This window comes from Carcharodon carcharias, chromosome 2 (assembly GCF_017639515.1).
Source record: "Carcharodon carcharias isolate sCarCar2 chromosome 2, sCarCar2.pri, whole genome shotgun sequence".
In the NCBI taxonomy this organism is placed as follows: Eukaryota; Metazoa; Chordata; class Chondrichthyes; order Lamniformes; family Lamnidae; genus Carcharodon; species Carcharodon carcharias.
This window is the reverse complement of record NC_054468.1, coordinates 64,997,083-65,019,009: the sequence shown is the minus strand read 5'-3', so window position 1 is coordinate 65,019,009 and position 21,927 is coordinate 64,997,083. Positions and strand designations below refer to the sequence as shown.

General features: G+C 40.2%; 1 protein-coding gene across 1 annotated transcript in view; it reads left to right on the top strand.

The window, feature by feature from the left end:
• mlf1 (myeloid leukemia factor 1) overlaps positions 1–21,927 on the top strand; it is a 71,834-nt gene that overhangs the window by 30,493 nt on the left and 19,414 nt on the right. The window contains exons 3-4 of the mRNA XM_041178034.1: positions 9,456–9,542; positions 9,715–9,843. Coding sequence (XP_041033968.1) covers positions 9,456–9,542; positions 9,715–9,843 — 216 coding nt within the window. The remainder of the gene's footprint in view (positions 1–9,455; positions 9,543–9,714; positions 9,844–21,927) is intronic.

The window sequence follows — 21,927 nt, the reverse complement described above, 5'->3', positions numbered from 1 at the left end:
CATGTGCTTTGGGTCTATTCGATGAATATTGTTAGTTGTCTCGCTATACTAAATCTATTAGGGAAAGAAGTGTTCATTTTTTTTATTAACTAGAACTTATTTACTTTTCTCTCTCTTATTGGATATGTACCTTGCCTCCATTTGTTGCTGCAGCTGCTGAACAATGAAATTATTTATTTGACCAAAACCAGTGACTATGATGGAAAAGGAAGCCAGGTAGTCTGCTTAAAGGCTGCCAACTGTTATATGCCTCACCAAAGAATATCATCCCATTGTTTATTTTGTGAAAGGAAGAATGCTTCTATTCCCTAGTTTTGATTGAGGCTCGTTTAATTTTATGCGTACACCTTTTCCCTCACTTGAAGTTCATGTTAAATGGTAAATCAAATTCTCAGTGAGACTCTCAAAACTGAACACTACTTGAACCTAAAATCATCCTTCTCTGAGCTTTGTCTAGTATAATTATGTTCCTCTAAAGCTTTGTAATGCCAGTAGCTACCCATGATGTTGCAAAAGTGGTCTCACCAATGATCAGGATAACTTGTTTTGACACCCAAACTGATTACATTAGAACATTGATAACTTTATACTTTTAGTTCTTATGTTCATTAACTCTTATGTTTAATTAATTGATTAGCTGACATGAATTTACTGACTTCTCCTAAAAACTTGGTATCAGCAACCTTGGCAACATTTCTATACAAGAAGACAAAAGCAAAACACTGCAGATCCTGAAAATCTAAAATAAAAACAGAAAATGCTGGAAGTACTCCAGGTCAAGCAGCATTTGGATAGGAAGAAAAGAGTTAATGTTTCACGTCATCAGGACAAACAAAAACCCATCTCTCTGAAACTTTGTTGCCCCTAAGGGTAACTGATAATATCTAGTGACAGCATGAAAGTTTTTGTTATGAGGGAGATACAGTTTCAAAGACTTATGAAACAATAAAATTTACATATTAAGAAGAGAGAAATGTTTATAAAGGAGAATGAGGCTATGTGTCAGGAGGAGGCCTGTGAGATCTAACAGAAGTGTGTGAAGCAGCCTTAATGATGTCTCTAGCATGTGTGCATAAGCCTGCTGTCTATAGAAACTGAAGCTGGAGGAGAAAACCATTTGGAATTCCACTGTTCAGGGTATTGTGTTAATTTGCTGGATCTTTCTAAAACCTAAAATCTATTTTTGGACTGTTGCCTTTAAGTGGGTGTAACTGGGAGTCAGGTTAATTAGGAATTTTAGGAGTTACTGTTGTAGTAATGTGTAGCCCTATGTATGTACTTGAAATGTTTTCTTTTGTGAATAAGTATTTTAGTGTAGTTTTTCAAAAACTCTCTAAAAGTCTTGGTTGTCTTATTTGTTCTAAATTCAATGCATTGAAATAAATACAAATTGCAAAACCATTGTAATAGCAGGATCAAGTTTCCCTCATGGATTTGATCCGCCTGGCACTCATCGTCTGCTGCATCATAACAAATTGGGGGCTTTTTGTGGGATATTTGAAATTCCGTGATTAGTTTGGAGTTGATGAATCATAATGTTACAAGTACGAAAATTACTTTGAATTCAGGAGTTGGTGTGAGGGATTTTAAAGTGGTGAGACTGCAAAAATGGCCGTATTCATGGCTTTTGGGAGTAGAAGATATAACTATGGGTTACAAATATTATCTAAGAGTAAGTTAACTGAGTTGGCAGATAAGTTGCAGTTGAGGTTACCTGTCGGGGCAAAGAAAGCAAACGTAATTGAAGTGATAGCACAGCATTTGAAGTGGAAGTGATACCTGACACCAGCAAGTCACAGTTGGATAGGTAGTGAGACTTCAGTTATAAATGAAGAAGTTTGAATTTGAACAAGTAATGGAAATGAAAAAAACTTGAACTGTAAGCAGCATAAAAAGAAAAGGCAGAAAGAGAAAAAGAGAGTATTTCAAAGAAAATTGAAAATGCGAAAACTTGATCTCCAGAGGGAGAAGTTAGCAATGGAAGAGAGGGAGAAGGAAAGTGACAGAGTTCCAACATAAAAGGCTAGACTTTAAAAAGACCTTGCAGGTGCTGAGGAAGGTTCTGATGATGAAAGCACCTTCAACCTAAAACCCAGTGGGGTGATGTTTAAATTAGTGTTAGCTCTTTTGAAGTTTGAAGAAAGAGATGTGGAGGCATTCTTTATTTCATTTGAGAAGATAGCTAAACAGATGAAATGGCCACAAGAAAACAGGACATTGTTTTTACAGTCTAGGTTAGTGGGTAGAGCTCATGAGGTTTATGCTTCACTGTCAGAAGATGTGTTGGTGGATTATGATACGGTGAAAAAGGCTATTTTGAGTGCATGTGAGTTGGTCAGTCTAGGAATGTAAGGAAACTGCCTGGGCAAACTTATATTGAGTTTGAGAGGGTAAAACAAAGTAATTTTGACTGCTGGATAAAGACATTAAAGGTAGAGACAACAAATGCAACTGTTAGAGAAGTAATTCTTTTGGAACAGAGGGTCAAAACGGTAGAGATAGCTAATGATTATGACTTAGTTCATAGATCTAAACCTTTTTCTCATCACCCTTTTAAATCAGAGAAAGATAGGAAGTGGAAAAGTGAAAGGAAGGTAAGTAGCCAGGGAAGAGGAGTAGGTGGAAATTCCCAATAAGTTTTTTTTCTCAGACTAAAAAGGAAGGTGCTGAGGGTAGAAGTGATACTTTAAAATTGAAGTGTTTTCATTGTAATAAAGTTGGGCACACAAAGTCAATGTGTTGGAAACTACAGGGAAAATCTGTAGCAATTATTGGAATGCAGAAAACTTCTAGAAGTGAAGGTACTGTGGATTCTGAGGTTCAGGCACAGGAAAAACCAGTGGTTTGTGTACAAGTTAAACAGGAAGAATCAGTGATAGGCAAAGAAGTGGGAATGTGTTCACAATTTACCCAAGGGAGTTCTGAGGAGCAAGTTGCAGAAATGTTTAAAGATTTCGTATGTGAAGGGGAGGTCTTTCCATGTGTACAGGTGGATCAGGTAAAACAAAATATTAAAAATTTAAGAGACGCAGGGGCTAGTCAAGCATTAATATTATGGGAAAGTGATATTTGTTATTCAGAGTGAGTATTGCAGGAACAGGTGATAATAATTGGGGTTCATGGAGATGCTAAACCTATTCAATAGTGGATGGTAAATTTAAAGTGTAAGTGGAAAACAGGTGAGGTGATTGTTGGAGTAGTGGAAAAAATGCTCATTGTAGGGGTTCTATTTATTTTAGGTAATGATATAGCTGGGTCACAGATATGGGTGATGCCTATGGTTGTTGAGCAGCCTGTAGAGGTGTTTTCAACAGAGGTGTCAAAGAGTATCCTGGATTGTTTCCAGATTGTGTGGTAATGAGATCACAAGCTCACAGGTTGAAATAGGAAGAAGTGGAAGTTAAACGTCTGGGGAAATGTGTTTTGAGGTTCAGTTCACCGACACTGTCTTTGATAAGATTGTTCAGGTGATCATAAGTGGGGTTCATGGAAATGCTAAACCTATTCAATTGTGGAAGGTAAATTTAAAGAGTAAGTGGAAAGCAGGTGAAGTGATTGTTGGAGTAGTGGAAAAAATGCTCATTGCAGGGGTTTTGTTTATTTTAGGTAATGATATAGCTGAGTCACAGGTGTAGGTGATGTCTACAGTAGTTGAGCAGCCTGTAGAGGTGTTTTCAACAGAAGTGTTAAAGAAAGAGTATCCTGGATTGTTTCCAGATTGCATGGGAACGAGATCACAAGCTCACAGATTGAAATAGGAAGAAGTGGAAGTTAAAAGTCAGGGGAAATATGTTTTGAAGTTCAATTCGCTGACACTGTCTTTGATAAGATTGTTCAGGGAGAGAGAATGGAAGGAAATACAGCTAAAGTGTTTAGCTCAAGGCAGTTGGTAGAGTTGCAGTAAAACAATCCACAAATAAAACGATTGTAGCAGGCAGCTTACTCAGAAACAGAAACAGGATGTATTCCATTACCTTAAGGGTAATGTGTTACTGAGAAATTGGCGACCATGTCCGGTTTCAACAGATGGAACATGAATGGAAGTGCAGTATAGAAACGAGATACTGAGAAAAGCTCATGAAATTCCAATGGGAGGATATTTAGGAACTAGAAAGACACAGGCGAAAATACAAAAACATTTTAATTGGTCTGGATTTCATAGAGGTGCTGTCAAATTCTGTAGTACATGTCACACATGTCAGGTGGTAGGGAAAGCAGTGATTAAGCTGGCATCTTTAATTCCAATTCAAGCATTTGAGGGACCTTTTACTAGGGTCATGATTGATTGTGTAGGACCCCTCCCTAAAACTAAAAGTGGAAATCAGTTCTTGCTGACAATACTGGATGTGTCTACAAGGTTTCCTGAAACACTTATGAAACAATAGAATTTAAATATTAAGAAGAAAGAAACATTTATAAATGAGAATGAGGCTATGTGTCAGGAGAAGGCATTGTAAGACCTAACAGAAGTGTATGAATTACCCTTAATGAAGCCTCCAACATTTGTGCATAAGTCTGCTGTCTACAGAAACTGAAGCTGGAGGGGAAAGCCATTTGGAACTCCACATGCAGGGTATTGTATTAATTTGCAGGATCTTTCTAAAATCTATTTTTGGACTGTTGCCTGAACGATACCTTTGAGAAATATTACAGCAAAGAGAATTGTGGAAGAATTGACTAAATGTTTTACAAGATATGGTTTACCAAAAGTACTACAATCAGATCAGAGTTCAAATTTCATGTCACAGCTGTTTAAGGAAATAATGAACAGTTTGGGAATAAAATAGTTTAAGTCAACAGCTTACCATTCCGAATTACAATGAGCTTTGGAAATATGGCATCAAACTTTAAAAATCATGATGAAGGTGTATAGTCAGGACTATCCACATGATTGGGATAGGAGAATTCCTTCTTGATGTTTGCTATTAGGGATGCTCCTCAACTGGATTTAGTCCTTTTGAATTAGCCTATGGTCATGAGGTAAGATTGTCTAAAGCTGGTTTATGAGAAATTGGTGGGTAAAAATTCAGAATTTCCTGGATTATGTATCGAACTTCAGAGAAAGAACAGATGTGAGTTAGCTAGGGAACATTTAAAGATATCACAGCAAGTGATGAAAGTGAAAGTATAAAGGAGAGCCGCAAGTTGTAGTTTTGTTGCTGGGGAAAAAGTGTTAGTTCTGTTACCAGTATTTGGTGACTCGTTAAAGGTAAGGTTTAGTGGGTCTTAGAGAATTGAAAAGAAGCTGAGTGAAATAAATTATTTAATAAATAATCTAGACAGAAGAAAGAAGCAGAGGGTGTGTCAGGTAAATATGCTTAAAAAGTACTTTGATGGAAGACGAACAAAAGGAGGTATTAGTGATGGTAGATAAGGAGAAAGAGGCAGACGTGAAGGATTCTGAAATTGATTTTCCTCTAATCAAATTGGATAATGAGGGGGTACTTAAAAAATTGAATGTAATATTGAGTTACCTTCCACACAAGTGCTATTGCTGTCACACAAAGCTATTTGGGAATAAGGTGGGGAGGACAAATTTAGTTACACAGGATGTGAGTATACAAGATTCATTTTCAATAAGGCAACATTCTTATAGACTAAGTCTAGCAAAGTTATCATAGATATAGAAAGAAATAGAATTAATGCTTCAAAATTATATAATTGAGTCTATTTGCAGTAACTGGAGTTTGCCTATTTTGCTGGTACCGAAACTGGATGGTACACAAAGACTTGTGTGTGGACTATCGAAAGGTGAATGCAGTGATGAAAGCAGATTCATATCCAATGCTACGGTTGGAAGATTGCACTGAGAAAGTGGGACAATCATAGTTATCACAAAGATTGACTGGTTGAGAGGATATTGACGAGCACCATTATCGGAGAGAGCAAAGGAGATATCGGCTTTTGTGACGCCAGATGGACTATATCAGTTTAAAGTCATACCATTTGGTATGAAAAATGCACCAGCAACATTTCAAAGACCGGCAAACAAAGTAATTGCTGGACTGAGCTGTTTATATTGATGTCAAGAAGATATAATAATTCTCATAATATTATTGGGATTTATTATAAAATAAATAGTGGGATGTGTCTATATGTGTCAGTGTGCGTGTGTAAGAATTAATTGAATTAGTCTGAGTGCTTTGATCTAAGAAGAGAGGTTAGGTTTGAAATGCTAATTAGATAAATATGGGCAAGTTTAGAAACATAGGTATCAAGGGAACATTTGCATTTTGAAATAAACCAGACCAGATTGTTCTCAAAGGAGGGCTGAAATGTGTCACCTCACCAGGTGAAGTTTAGAAACAGTGTGTTTATTTTACTCAAAGATTACTGATAAAACTTAGTGCAATGAGAGAGTTTTATTATCAGGGAGATAAAGTCCAAAGACATAGTTAAATGTTGGGTATTTGCATTCAAAGGGGAAAACATGTATAAAGGAACAAAGGATACTTGTCAGGGAAGGCATTTTTAAGATCTTACAAGTGTGTGAGAAGCCTTCAGCATCTATGCCTCAGGTTGCTGTACTCAAAGGACCGAAGTTAAGAAAACTCACTTGGAATTCAACCTCTTCAGGGTATCATGTTTCTTTGCCTGGGCCTTTTAAAAATCTATGTACCTTACTGCTGCCTTAACGAAAGGTTGATTAGGGGATTTAGAAGTTATCATAGTAGTAATTTGTAGATCTATGTATGTATTTAAAATCATTTGTCTTATCAATAAATGTTTAATCTAGTTGTATAAAAACCTATAGGACTTGGTAGTCTTATTACTACTGAATTCAAGGCACGCGTCTCGAAATTTATACAGATTGAAACTTAATTGTGACAGTTGTTTCAGGTTTCCTTCTGGATTTGAGCAGCTCAGCATTTAATTGACATAACAGTTGACAACTTGATAGTTTTCAGTCAGATGTGGGAGGAGCATTTACAACATTTACAATTATTTAATTGACTTCAAGAAGCTAATTTGGTGATGAACTTGGCTAAAAGTAAATTTGCAAAAGTGCAAGTTACATATCTAAGTGATACCTTTAGACATGTTAAGGTGGCTCCGAGAGATGTGAAAGTGAAAGCTAGCGTGAATTTCCCCATTCCTACAACAAAACGAGAAGTTTTGAGATTTATGGGCATGAGTGGGCTTTACCGGAAATTTATACCAAGTTTTAGAAGTGTGGTTGGTCCATTGATTGAGCTATTAGAAAAGAACAAGGAGTTTCAATGGAAGTTTCAAAGGCATTTGGTAGTTTAAAAACTATATTGACAATGATACCAGTTTTGGCAGTACCCAGTTATGCCAAGCAATTTAAGTTGGCTATTGATGTGAGTGATGTAGGCATTGGGGCTGTACTGTTACAAGAAGATGAAACTGGAATTGAGAAATCGATCGGGTATTTTGAATGTGGAAATTTGGAAATTGAATGTACAACAGAGGAAATATTCAACAGTCGAAAAGAGAGTCTGGGCCTGGTGTTAGTATTGCAGCATTTCAAGTTTTATGTTGCAAACAATTCATCACAAACAATTGTTTATACAGACCACAATCCTTTAAAATTTCTGGACAGATTTCAAGACCGAAGCGCAAGGCAGTTCAGTTGGAGTTTATTACTGCAACCATTTAATCTACAGATTATGTGGGTATCTGGAAGAGAAAATCTAATAGGAGGTGCATTATTGAGAGTTTAAAGCTTAAAGCGAAATTGGACATTTAAAACCTGGACAATGGACTGAAATGATCTCTTGATACCAAGGATTTATGTGCATGTATGTGTGGGTGTATAGATAAGTATCATAGGTATTGTAAGATGGGTTAAAAAAATGAAGCTGTCTTTTAAAGTTATGATGGTTCATTTTCTCATAAGGAGGGAGGTGTCATGAAAGTATAATGATTTTCATAATGTTTTTCTGGTTTGTTGTAAAGTAGGTTTATGGAGGTAAATAGTTGGGTCTGTCTGTGTGTAATATATAGTGACAACATGAAAGTTTTTATGTTATGAGGGAGATACAGTCTCAAAGACTTATGAGACAATAAAATTTACATATTAAGAGAGAAATGTTTATAAAGGAGAACAAGGCTGTGTGTTAGGAGAAGTCATTGTGAGATTTAACAGAATTGTGTGAAGTAGCCTTAATGAAGCCTCCAGCATTTTTGCATAAGCCTGTTGTCTACAGAAACTGAAGCTGGAGGAGAAATCCATTTGGAATTCCACTGTCCAGGGTATTGTGTTAATTTGCTGGATCTTTCTAAAATCTATTTTTGGACTGTTGCCTTTAAGGGGTGTAATTGGGAGTCAAGTTAATTAGGAATTTTAGGAGTTATTATAGTAGTAATGTGTAGTCCTATGTATGTGCTTGAAATCTTTTAATAAATATTTAATGTAATTTTAAAAAAAACTAAACGTCTTGGTGGACTTATTACTTCTAAATTCAGTGCACGTATCTGGAAATAAATACAAATCGCAAAACTGTTGTGATAGCATGATCAAGTTTCCCTCATGGATTCGATCCGCCTGGCACACATCATCTGCCATGTTATAACAATCCTGGTGAGCAGTGTACAAGGGGGGAGGGAGGGAGGGGGGACGGGGGTGGGGGGGTGGGGGGTCACATGGGTTGTTATGGCTCTGAAAATAAACATGCCTGGAACTGTGTTTTGAAAAGTGGGTTTTGGTTTTGCCTTGAGAAGAAAGACAGCAGACTTGTTTGCAGTCCAGACTCATTTGGGATTCCACTTGTCACATTCTGCCAATTAAACAAAGACCCATTTATGCATACCCTCTCTTTTCTGCCAGCCAGCCAATCTCCTATCCATGCTAATATATCAGCCCCCTGCACCATGAGTTTTTATTTCGTAATAACCTTTGATGTAGCACCTTATCAAATGCCTTCTGAAAATCCAAGTATAGTATGCCTACAGGATGGCCTTTATCCACAGCACATGTTACTCCTTCAAAGAGCTCTACTCAATTGGTTAAACATGATTTCCCTTTCTCATAACCATGCTGAATCTTCCCGAATACCAGGAGTTTCTCTAAGTGCCCAGCAATGATCCACTGCATGATGGATTCTAACGCCTTCCCTACAACAGACAGCAGGTTAACTGGCCTATAATTTCCTGTTTTCTGACTCCCCCCCCACCTTCTTGAATGGAGGGGTTAGATTTGCTTCTTTCCAGGCTGATGGAACCTTTCCAGAATCTAGGGAATTTTGGAAAAGTAACACCAACACATCTACTGCCTCATATAAAATATAGTAGGTAGTAGAATATAGAATACAAAAAAAGGGCAGCACTTTTAGAAAGTTGTAGCCAATTACTGTTACTGATACCTTAAAATATAAATTTGAACTACATACAATTCATAACTTAATTTTGGTGTTGCTGGTATGTTGTTTTTATTTAGAAAAAGTATGGTTTCTATGTTTAATTTCTGATTTTCTTTTGCTATATTATGATAGGCTTCTTCCTGGACAGATCCCTTCAATCACATGAGCACCGTGATGGAAGAACTCAGAAAAGAAATGCTTGGCATGCAAAGTAAACATGTAAGTGTAATGTAGACACAACCAAAGGCAAACTCTTATTTTCCACAATTATAGCAGGGTTTTTTTTCATATTGCAGAAACATTAACCCTATTGGCTAGGCTTCCAGAATTTTCTGAAGTGCTTTGCCAAACTGCAGCAGTTTTTTAAAAAAAGTGTGTATTTTTCCAATAGGGAAGCCGACCTTCAGATCCCAGTGGCCACTCTATGAACAGCTCCAGTGTAATGACCTATGCAAAAGTGGGGTGTGAACCTCCCAAAATATTCCAAGCTTCCAGTCATGTACACAATGTTCCTGGAGGAGTAAGTATTCTAAATTCTTAATCGGCCTGAAGTATTCTGTCAGAATAGGCATATACACGAACATGAGTATTTTCTTGTTTCTCATATCTAGATCATAAGATAAAACCAAGATTTTGGGATTCCCTAATAAAAATAGAAAATGCTGGAAAAACCTAGATGTGTCAACATCTGTAGTGAGAGAAACAGAGTTAACATTTTGAGCCCATATGACTTCTCTTTTGGGATGCCATGTGGCTTTGGACAGCCATAATATATGCATTGTAAATTATTTTCAGATAACCCCTTGGGAGAAGAATATCTACCACCATTTATGTTCAACAGAACTACTTTCATTTTATATAGCAACATTAACATTAAAAAATCCCAAAATACTTCACAAATGGAAATAGATAGAGGGACAGATGCCAAGACATAGGGAAGAGATTAGAGGGTGTGATTGAAAACTCGACAAAAAAGATGGTAATAAAGCTTTAAAGGGGAAAGGAGAAGTACAGAAGTGCAGGAATTTAAAGGGAGTGTTCCAGAGGGAAGGCCCAAAACTGAAGACTGTTCGCCAATGGTGGGACAAAGACAGAAGGAGATTGCAAAAAAACCTGGTGTGACAGAACTGAAGGGAGCAGCATGAATCTAGGTTGGAAAAGGTTCCAGAGATAGGATGGGGCAAAGATGGCATTTGAGGAGATCAGGATTAGTTTAATTTAATATGCTGGGGATAGGAGCAACATTGATCACTGAGAATGGTGGTGGTGGTGGGTCAGCCTGCCTTAGGATGCACGCAGCTATGTTTTGGATAAGTAAGAGTATGTAGGGTATTACAGATTGTGCTGCAGATATCCGCTTGCTTTCAGTGATGTCAGTTCTCTCTATCATACTTCATCTTTACCTGTCTCATATATTTATCCACTACTATTTTAAAAGATGTAATGGTCTCAGCCTGAACTATTCCTTTTAGCAATGCATTCATGCACCAACAATTGTTTGTGCAACAAAATTTGTTATAACTTCTGTCCTCATTATCTTAGCGACCATTGTGACTGGTGAGTCATTGCTACAAACTACCTAACCACAGGAAATAAGGTAACCAAAGACATCTAATCATAAATGTGGCAAAAAAGTGCTGAAGTGAATTGGCAAATTAGGTTAAGGGATAGGTCAATACAGATGCAGTGGCTAATATTTAAGGGGACATTTCAGAATGCACCGAACAGATACATTCCAACGAGTAAGAAAAAGTCCAAGGGACGGACATACCATCTGTAGTTAACTGGAAAAGTTAAAGATAGTATCAAACTTAAAGAAAAAGCATATAATTATCCAAAGACAAGTGGCAGGTCAGAAGATTGGACAGACTAATAAGGAAGGAAAAATTAAAGTATGAGAGAAAGCTAGCCAGAAATATAAAGACAGATGGTGAGCTTTTCTAAATATTTTAAAAAGAAACAAATTAACAAAGTAAGCATTGGTCCTATAGAAAGTCAGCCTGGAAAATTGATAATGGTAAACAAGGAGATGGCAGATGAATTGAACAGGTGTTTTGCATCAGTTTTCACTATAGAGGATACAAGTAACATCCCAGAAGCAGCTATAAACCAGGAAATGGAAGTGGGTGAGGCAGTGAGGAAAATTACAGTCATCAGAGAAGTGGTAATGAGTAAATTGTTGGAGCTGCAGGCTGACAAGAGCCCGGCTCCTGATGGACTTCATCTGATGGTCTTAAAAGAAGTATCCAGTGAGATAGTTGATGCATTGATTTTAATTTTCCAAAACTCCCTAGATTCGGAGAATGTCCCATTAGATTGGAAGATAGCAATTATAACTCCATTATTCAAAAAGGACGGGAAACAGAAAGCAGGAAACTACAGGTCAGTTAGCTTAACATCTATCCTAGGGCCAATGTTAGAAGCTATTATTAAATAAGTTATAGCAGGGCACTTGGATAAGCTCAAGGTCATCAGGCAGAGTCAGCATGGTTTTGTGAAAGGAAAATTGTGTTCAACCAACTTATTGAGTTTTTTGAGAAAGTAACATATGCTGTGGATAAAGTGGAACCGGTGGACGTACTGTACTTAGATTTCCAGAAGGCATTTGATAAAGTGCCACATCAAAGGTTATTGTGGAAAATAAAAGCTCATGGTATGAGGGTAACATATTGGCATGGATAGAAGATTGGCTAGCTAATAGGAAGCAGAGAGAAGGCATAAAGGGATCTTTTTCAGGTTGGCAAGATGTAATGAGTGGTGTGTCACAGGGATCAATGCTGGAGCCTCAACTGTATACAATTTATATAAATGACTTAAATGAAGGGATGGTTGCCAAATTTGCTGATGACACAAAGATAAGTGGAAAAGTAAGTTGTGAAGAGGACATAAGGAGGCTACAAAAAGATATAGATAGGTTAAGCGAGTGGGCAAGGATCCGGCAAATGGAGTATAATGTGGGAAAATGTGAAATTGTCAATTTTGCCAGGAAGAATAAAAGAGAAGCATATTATCTAAATGTTAAGAGATTGCAAAGCTCTGAAGTGGAAAGGGATCTGGGTGTCCTAGTGCATGAATCACAAAAGGCTGGTATGCAGGTACAGCAAGTAATTAGGAAAGCTAATAGAATGTTATTTATTGCAAGGGAAATTGAATACAAAAGTCGGGAGGTTATGCTTCAGTTGTCCAGTGAGAGCACGTTTGGAGTACTTTGTACAGTATTCATCACCTTATTTAAAGAAGGATGTAAATGCATTGGAAGCAGTTCAGAGAAAGTTTACCAGACTAATACCTGGAATGGGTGGGTTGTCTTATGATGAAACGTTGGACAGACGAGGCTTGTATCTGCTGGAGTTTAGAAGAGTGAAAGGCAACTTGATTAAAACATATAAGATCCTGAGGGGTCTTGACAGGGTTGATGTGGAGAGGATGTTTCCTTTTGTGGGAGAACCTAGAACTAGGGGGTCACTGTTTAAAAAATAAGGGATCACCCACTTAAAAGAGAGATGAGGTGCAATTTTTTCACTCAGAGGGTCGTGTGTCTTTGGAACTCTTCCAGAAAAGGTGATGGAAACAGAGTCTTTGAATATTTTTAAGGCAGAGGTAGATAGATTCTTGGTAAGCCAGGGGGTGATAGGTTATCGGGGGTAGGTGGGATGCAGATTTCAGGTTTCTATCAGATCAGCCATGATTTTAATAAATGGCGGGGCAGGCCCGAGGGGCTGAATGGCCTACTACTGCTCCTTGTTCGTATGTTCATATTGACTGCATTTCATTCTTGTTTACACAAAACTGTACTATTGCCTTAAACATAAAAAAGTAATAACTAGGAAAGAAATTCATTGTTTGAAGATGATGTGATTGGCTCATATAATGCAATTTCTGATTGCACCATTGGGCTGAATTTTATGTCCCCTGGGGCAAGTTGGCAGGCAGGTGGGCTGGCATAAAATTGGCGCCATTCTTGGACCCTATCCAACCATCTCTGTATTATCTTATGCGTAGCAGGTGAGATGTTAGTGGTCACTTAGGTCTTTTTCCCTCCCTGCTGCAATTTTTCCCCCAGTGGGGGGATGGCTGAAGCCAAGTGGAAAGTCCGTTAGCTTTCACTGCATGGACTTTGGACAGACAAAGGTGACAATACCTCCACCTTGGGCTCACTGGACCCTTCAGAAGGACTGCCCTATTTCCCTGCACCACCCGCCCTCCCCACCACCTCCTCACAACCCCTGCCAGCCTGTCCACCCTTGCCACCCCTGGATTCTCACCAGGCCTGAAAGCTTGGCCCAAACGATATCCCCTCCCGTCCCACTTACCTCAGTGCCTGGCTTCACTAACAATCTCTGTTTGGGACTGAATGCAGTCCAATCAGTGGCTATCTTTCCCATTGGCACTGTTGGGACCAGAGAGCTGGTAGCCATTTGATTGGTTGGCAGCTCTTGAAGGCAGGACTTTCTCCCCAGATTCTCCAATGTATCAACCAATCTAACACCATATCATGGAGAGCAGAACTTCCTAGATTCAGTCACTATCTATGCTGAGTTGATCTTAACCTGAAAAGCATTTGGTGTGTTGCAATTGGCCACCTCTGATTTCTATCCAGTGATTTTCGCTAGGTTCACGGATATGAATCTAAGGTGAGTCAATCATTCTTGATGGTGATGGTGTCCATCGTTAAATATTAAATTGTTTTAAATCATTACTTGACTCTTGTGCTTCGTTGGTATTCCAATCTACTCCACCATGCAAAGCAAAATGAAAACTCCAGAATGTAGAACGCTTCTGAAATAAAAATTATTGAGCAAGATTTGGGGGACAATTTTCATTTCAATGCCATCTGGTTTTAGACACAAATGGGGCAGTAGCATTGGAAAAATTAAAAAGAAATCACTGACTTAGCCTGAGGTTCACCTATTCCATTGTATGGACAGACCTCAATATACACAGCCTGCAGCGATCTCATTAACATATTGAAATTGGGGTCAAATAATTCAGTTAGGACATCAATGCAATTGTGGTGCCAATCTGCATTGCCACAATTGCTTTCTCAACCTGCCCACAACCCATGCAGGTTGAGCTATGGCCATTTACATAACAACTGAAAGGGATCTTAAACTGTAGTGGAGTAAAGCTGGAAGCAGGTCTGACAAGTGCATTAAATATAACTCCTTGCTGCTGATATCCATATATCTTTACATATCCATATAACTTTAAATTTGCTATTCTGCTGACCCATCCAACTTTAACATTTAATTCTGATTACTGAATTTGATCCACATGCACAAAACGGCTATGCCCTACCCAAATTCACTTGCCTTCCCACTTTTCTTTGCCTTCCCACTTTCCCCCTCCCTGTCTTTCTCTGTCACACTTGGCTGCTGTTTCTCCTTAATGGCCAAAATTTGCATCACTATTCCAACTTGAACGTCAGCTATCTTGCAGATCAAGGCACACTTCTCCAATTTAGCCAGCATATTGGTAACTTTAATCCCCCTGGAGGATGGGGGAGGAGGTGGGTGAGGAGGTTACAAACCTTAAAATGGAAATCCTGATTCCTACCCACCTAATTCCCCTTTTAGCGTTGGCAGGTAGGTGGATGGCCATCCTGTTCTCCGGAGACGAGTCGACCACTCAAATGTTTTAAACGTGGAAGTTGGGATTTCCAAGCTACCAGTGACACACCAGCTTGTTTGACTACCCCCAATGCAGCCCACATAATGTCCCATTCATTCACGGTCCATCTCTTCCCCATCCCCACCTCCTACCTCAGGCCAATGATGATAGAATTATTTGATATCCACACATGGATGCGCATCAGTTAACCAGGCTAGCTGTTGGGCAATGAACCTGTTGCTAGAATTTAAAACCGAAAGACCTGCAGAAAACCCTTAATTCCATGGTTGACATCCAAAAAGCTGCTGCCCTGCAGAGTGACAGCTTTAGATTCCTGGAACGTTGGGGCCACCTTATACAGGCTGGAAGGACAGGTTGCACCTGAACAGAGCCAAGATCATTGCATTTGTGGGGTGATTTGTTAGTACTACTGGGGAGGATTTAAACTAACTTGGCAGTGTAAAAGTAATGTTAGAGGAGAAAAACAAGGTGCAGAAAGAGTTGGGAAAGACACAGCGCTCAAGAATAGCAAATAGGTCGGAGTAAGAGGGAATATAATGAGGTCTAAAATAGGTTTACTGTGCATGTATGTGAATACATGGGGTGTGGTATATAAGATTGGTGGGTTGCAAGAAATATGATGTGGCAATAATGGAGTCCTCTCTCAAAAAAGTGCAGGACTGGATAGTGAACATTAATGGATGTGAGGTGTTCAGGAAAATAGAGAAAGGAGGGGAAGCAGTACTGATTAAGGAGATGTAAATGCTTTAGAGGTAGTTTGGAGAAGGTACACTCGACTAATACCAGGAATGGGCTGGTTGTCTCAGAAGGAAAGCTTGGTCAGGTTAAGCTTGTATCCACTGGAGTTTAGAAGAGTAAGACTTGGTCGAAATCTTTAAGATTCTGAGGGGTCTTAACAGATTGGATGTGGAGAGGATGTTTCCTATTGTGGGAGAATCTAGAACTAGGGGTCACGGTTTAAAAATAAGGGGTCGCTCATTTAAGATAGAGATGAGGAGAAATTTTTTCTCTTGAGAGCGTGGTGAGTCTTTGGGACTCTCTTCCTCAAAAAGCAATGGAAGCAGGGTATTTGAATATTTTTAAGGCAGAGCTAGATAGATTTTTGATTAACAACGAGTGAAGGTTATCCGGGGTAGGCGGGAGGTTACAATCAGATCAGCTGTGATCTTATTGATTGGTGGAACAGGTTTGAGGGGCCGAATGGCCTACTCATTCTCCTTGTTCGTATGAAAGCGTGTCTCCTGCCAACGCATGATGGCTGCCAAAACAGTCTGCACGTGCACACTTGTCTGTGTATACGCAGAAAACTAATGATCTACTTTGCAGGAGAGATAGTGCCAGCTGGATCCTGAAGTCATTCACCCAGCTTCTGAGCACCACAGTGGGCAGGCAGTTCGGGCACAGCCTCTTTGCAATTTCCGGGGAGCAAGATGGGGAGGAAGGGGAAGTTTATGATCCACTGGATATTGCAAAGGCTGTGGGCGCTGACAATATTCCAGCAACAGTACTGAAGACCTGTGCTCCAGAACTTGCCATGCCCACAGCCAAGCTGTTTCAGTACAGCTACAACACTGGCATCCACCTGGCAATATGGAAAATTGCCCAGGTATGCCCTGTACACACAAATCAGGATAAATCCAACCTGGCCAGTTCCCGCCCATTCAGTCTACTCTCGATCATCAGCAGAGTGATGGAAGGGGTCATCAACAGTGCTATCAAGCGGCACTTGCTCAGCAATAACCTACTCACTGACGCTTAGTTTGAGTTCCAATAGGACCACTCAGCTTCTGACCTTATTACAGCCTTGGTTCAAACATGGACAGAAGTGCTGAACTCCAGAGGTAAGGTGTGAGTGATTGCCCTTGACATGAAGGCAGCATTTGATCGAGTGTGGATCAAGGAGCCCTGGCAAAACTGGAGTCAGTGGGAATCGGGGAAAACTCGCCACTGGTTGAAGTCATATCTAGCAGAAAGGAGGGTGGTTGTAGTTGTTGGAGGTCAATCATCTCAGTTCCAGGAGTCACTTCAGGAGTTCCTCAGGGCAGTGTCCTAAGTCCAACAATCACCTCCCTGACTTGAAAATATATCACTGTTCCTTCACTATCGCTGGGTCAAAATCCTGGAACTCCCTCCCTGACAGCACTGTGGGTGTACCTACACCACAGTGACTGCAGCGGTTCAAGAAGGCAGCTCATCACCGCTACCTTCTCAAGGACAATCAGTTTTGGGCAATAAATGCTTTCCTAGCCGGTGATGCCCACATCCTGTAAATGAATAAAACTAACCTGACGACGGCCACAATTTCAGATTACAACCTCTTTTCCTCACATTTGCAGCTTTGGGGCTTCCTCCCGGCGACGGACCCAGGTTAAGGAGAGGATGCTCCAGAGCAGCAGATTCAGAAGCTGAGGGGAGGCCACACCCCAACTACCTGCCTGCCTGCCGCGGGGCTCAGGAACTGGGTGAATGGCTTCAGGATCTGAATGAGATACAACTGAAAGAAGCCCCAGATCTGCAAATGCAGGATATGGAAGTTGTAATCCGGAATTGCTGCCGTCACTAGGTTGATCAGAAGCCTGCCCTGCCTCCCCATCACGATCCCCTGCCTCCATTGCTCCCCTCTGCCCCATCAACTGTGAGAAGGTGAAACTTTTTTAATCACTGTCTTTAATAACTGATAAGCATCTCTGCCCCTTCCTGCTGCCTCGCTTGCAACTACATCATGGAGTAAAACAGTCCAACCAAGCATGCAGCCTTTGTGAAATGTGTTCAGGAAAATTTTCTGCATCAGTATGTTTTTAGTTCAATGCAGAAGGATGAATTGCTGGATCTGGTTCTGGGAAATGAAGTGGGACAAGTGGATCAAGTGCTCGGGGGGAACATTTAGGAGACAATGATCGTAGCATTATAAAATTTATGTTAGCTATGGAAAAAGACAAGGAGCAATCCAGAGTAAAAATAATTAACCGGGGGAGAGTCAACTTCAGTGGAGGTGTCCTTGGAAAATTGAAATCAAAGATTTGCAGGCAAAACTGTAACCAAACTATAGGCTGCCTTTAAAGAGGAGATAGTTCGCCTACAGTCAAGATATATTCATATGATGGGGAAAGGTAGAGAAAACAAATCCGGAGCTCCCTAGATGATGGAAGAGATAGCAAAATGATGCAGCAAAAAGGTGCATATGATAGAAACTAGGAACAAGAGTATGCCATTCGGCCCTTCAAGCCTGCTCTGCCATTCAGCATGATCATGGCTGATCTTCTATCTCAACGCCATATTCCCACTTTCTCTCCATACCCCTAGATGCCCCTAATATCCAAAAAATTATCAATTTCTTTCTTGAATATACCCAGTGACCTGGCCTCCACAGCCTTCTGTGGTAGAGAATTCCACAGATCGACCAGTGAAGAAATTTTTTCTCATCTCGGTCCTTAATGGCCTGCCCCGTATCCTGAGACTGTGGCCCCTGGTTCTAGACTCCCCAACCAGGAGAAACATCCTCCCTGCATCTAGCCTGCCTAGCCCTGTTAGAATTTTATAAATTTCAATTAGATTCCCTCTCATTCTTCTAAACTCTCATGAATACAGGCCCTGTTGACCCAATCTCTCCTCATACAACAGTCCTGTCATCCCCGGTATCAGCCTAGTGAACCTTTGCTGCACTACCTCTGTGGCGAGTATATCCTTTCTTAGGTAGGGAGACCAAAACTGCATGCAATACTCCAAGTGTGGCCTCACCAAGGCCTTGTATAACTGCAGTAAGGCTTCCATACTTCTGAAGTCAAATCCTCTTGTAGTGAAGGCCAACATACCATTTGCCTTCCTAATTGCTTGCTGTACCTGCCTGTTTACTTTCATTAACTGGTGTACAAGGACACCCAGATCCATTTCCCAATATATCACTATTTAAATAACAGCCTGCCTTTTTGTTTTTCACCCAAAGCATGTAACTTCACATTTACCCACATTATACTGCATCTGCCATGTGTTTCCCACACACAAAACGTTGTCCAAATAGCCCTGAAGCCTCCTTGCATCCTCTTCACAACCCTGCCCAGTTTTGTGTCATCAGCAAACTTGGAAATATTGCATTTTATTTCCTCATCCAAGCCATTTATATATATCATGAATAGCTGGGGCCCAAGCACTGATCCCTGCAGTACACCACTAGTCACTGCCTGCCTTCCAGAAAAAGACCCATTCATTCCCACTCTCTGTTTCCGGTCTGTCAACCAATTCTCAATCTGTGCCAGTATATTACCCCTGATTCCATGTGCTTTATTTTTTCCCACTGGCCTCTTATGTGGGACCTCATCAAAAGCCTTGCTGAAATCCAAACCCACCACATCCACTTGTTCTCCCTTACCTATTCTCCTAGTTACATCCTCAAAAAAACTCCAGTGGATTAGTTAAGCATGATTTCCCTTTCATAAACCCATGCTGACTTTGTCTAATCCCGTTAATGCTTTCCACGCGTTCTGTTACCATGTCTTTTATTACATACTCTAGCATTTTCCCCACTACTGATGTTAGGTAACTGGTCTGTCATTCTGTTTTTTCTCTCCCTCCTTTTTTAAATAATGGGGTTACACTTACCACTCTCCAATCTGTAGGAACTGCTCCAGAGTCTATAGAATTTTGGAAGATGACAACCAATGCATCGAATATTTCTGGGGCCACTTCCTTTAGTAGTCTGGGGTGTAGATCATCAGGCCCTACGGACCTCTCAGCCTTTAACCCCATTAATTTCTCTAACACCATTTTTTTACTAACACTGATTTCAGTTCCTCCCTCTCACTAGACTCTTGGTTCCCTAACATTTATGGGAAATTATTTGTGTCCTCTTTTGTGAAAACAGAACCAAAATATATGTTCAATTCTTCTGCCATTTCTTTGTTCCCCATTATAATTTTCCCTGTTTCTGACTGTCAGGGACCTACATTTGTCTTTGCTAATCTTTTTCTCTTCACATATTTATAGAAGCTTTCACAGTCAGTTTTTCATGTTCCCTGCAAGTTTACTCTCATACTCCATTTTCCCCTACTTGATCAATATTTTTACCTACTTTTGCTAAATTCTAAACTGCTCCCAATCCTCAGGCTTGCTGCTTTTTCTGACAATTTTATATGTTTCCTCTTTGGATTTGATACCATCCCTAATTTCTTTTGTAATCCATGGTTGAGCCACTTTTCCTGTTTTATTTTTGCGCCAGACAGGAATGAATAATTGTTGCAATTCATGTATAAATTCCTTAAATATTAGCCATTGCCTATCTACCGTCAACTGTTTTCATAACGTTCCTCAATCCATCATTGCCAGTTCACGTCTCATACCCTCGGGACCCCAGATTCAGATTCAACTTCTTCACTCTCCATTTTAATGGACAATTCTATCATTTTATGGTCGCTCTTCCCCAAGGGACCCTGTACAACAGGATTGTTAATTAATCCTTTCTCGTTGCACAATACCCAGTCTAGGATAGCCTGCTCTCTAGTTGGTTCCTCAATATATTGGTTTAAAAAAACCATCACGTATACACTCCAGGAAATTCTCCTCCATAGTATTACTGCTAGTTTGGTTTGTCCAATCTATATGTAGATTAAAGTCACCCATGATTACAGTTGCACCCTTATTGCATGCATCTCTAATTTCCTGTTTAATGCCTTCCCTTACATCTCCATTACTGTTACTTACTCCGTTATAGACAACCCCCACCAACATTTTCTGCCCCTTGGTGTTTCTTATCACCACCCAAACAGATTCCACATCATGATTTCCCGAGCCAATATCCTTCCTCACTTTTGCATTGATTGCCTTATTTCCTAACAGTGTGACCCCACCTCCTTTCCCTATTTGTCAGTCCTTCCTAAATATCGAATACCCCTGGATGTTCATTTCCCATCTTTGGTCACGTTGCAGTCATGTCTCTGTAATTGCAATTATATCATAACCGTTTATATGTATTTGCACTGTTAATTCATCTACTTTATTGTGAATGCTCCATGCATTAAGATACAATGCCTTTAGACTTGTCTTTTTAACCTTGTTAGTCATCTTAGCTTTATTTTGCGCAATGACCCCATTTGTTTTTCATCCTTGTTTTTTCTGCCTTCCCCTTTTGCTTCTTACTTTTCTGTCTTTCATTTCTATCCTTGTTTCCCCCTCCTCTGTCTCCCTGCTCAGGTTCCCATCCTCCTGCCATTCTAGTTTAAACCCTCCCTGACAGCACTAGCAAACACTCCCCCAAGGACATTGGTCCCGATCCTGCCCAGATGCAACCTGTCCTGTTTGTACTGGTCCCACCTTCCCCAGAACCAGTCCTAATGCCCCAGGAATCTGAATCCCTCTCCTCTACACTGTTTCTTCAGCTACGTATTCATCTGATATATCCTGTTATTTCATACTCTCGCTAGCACATGGCATTGGTAGTAATCCTGAGATTACTACCTTTTGAGGTCCTACTTTTTAATTTATGTCCTAACTCCCTATATTCAGCTTGTAGGATCTCACCCTTTTTTTTAACCTTTGTTGCTGGTACCAATGTATACCATGACCACTGGCTTTTTGCCCTTTCCGTTCAGAATGCCCTGCAGCCTCTCCAAGACATCCTTGAACCTGGCACCAAGGAGGCAACATACCATCCTGGAGTCTCTTTTGTGGCCGCAGAAACACCTGTCTGTTCCCCTTACTATTGAATCCCCAATTGCTATAGCCCTGTCCCTCTTCTTGCTCCGCTCTTGTGCAGCAGAGCCATGGACTTGGCTCCTGCTGCTTTCCCCTGAGAATCCAAAACGGTATATCTGTTAGAGAGGGGGATGGCCGTAGGGGACTCCTGCACTGCCTGCCTTCTTCTACTCTGCCTGGTGGTCACCCATCCCCTTTTTGCCTGTTCAGTCTTTACCTGTGGTGTGACCACCTCACTGAACGTGCTGTCCACAACAATATCAGCATCGCGGATGCTCCACAGTGAATC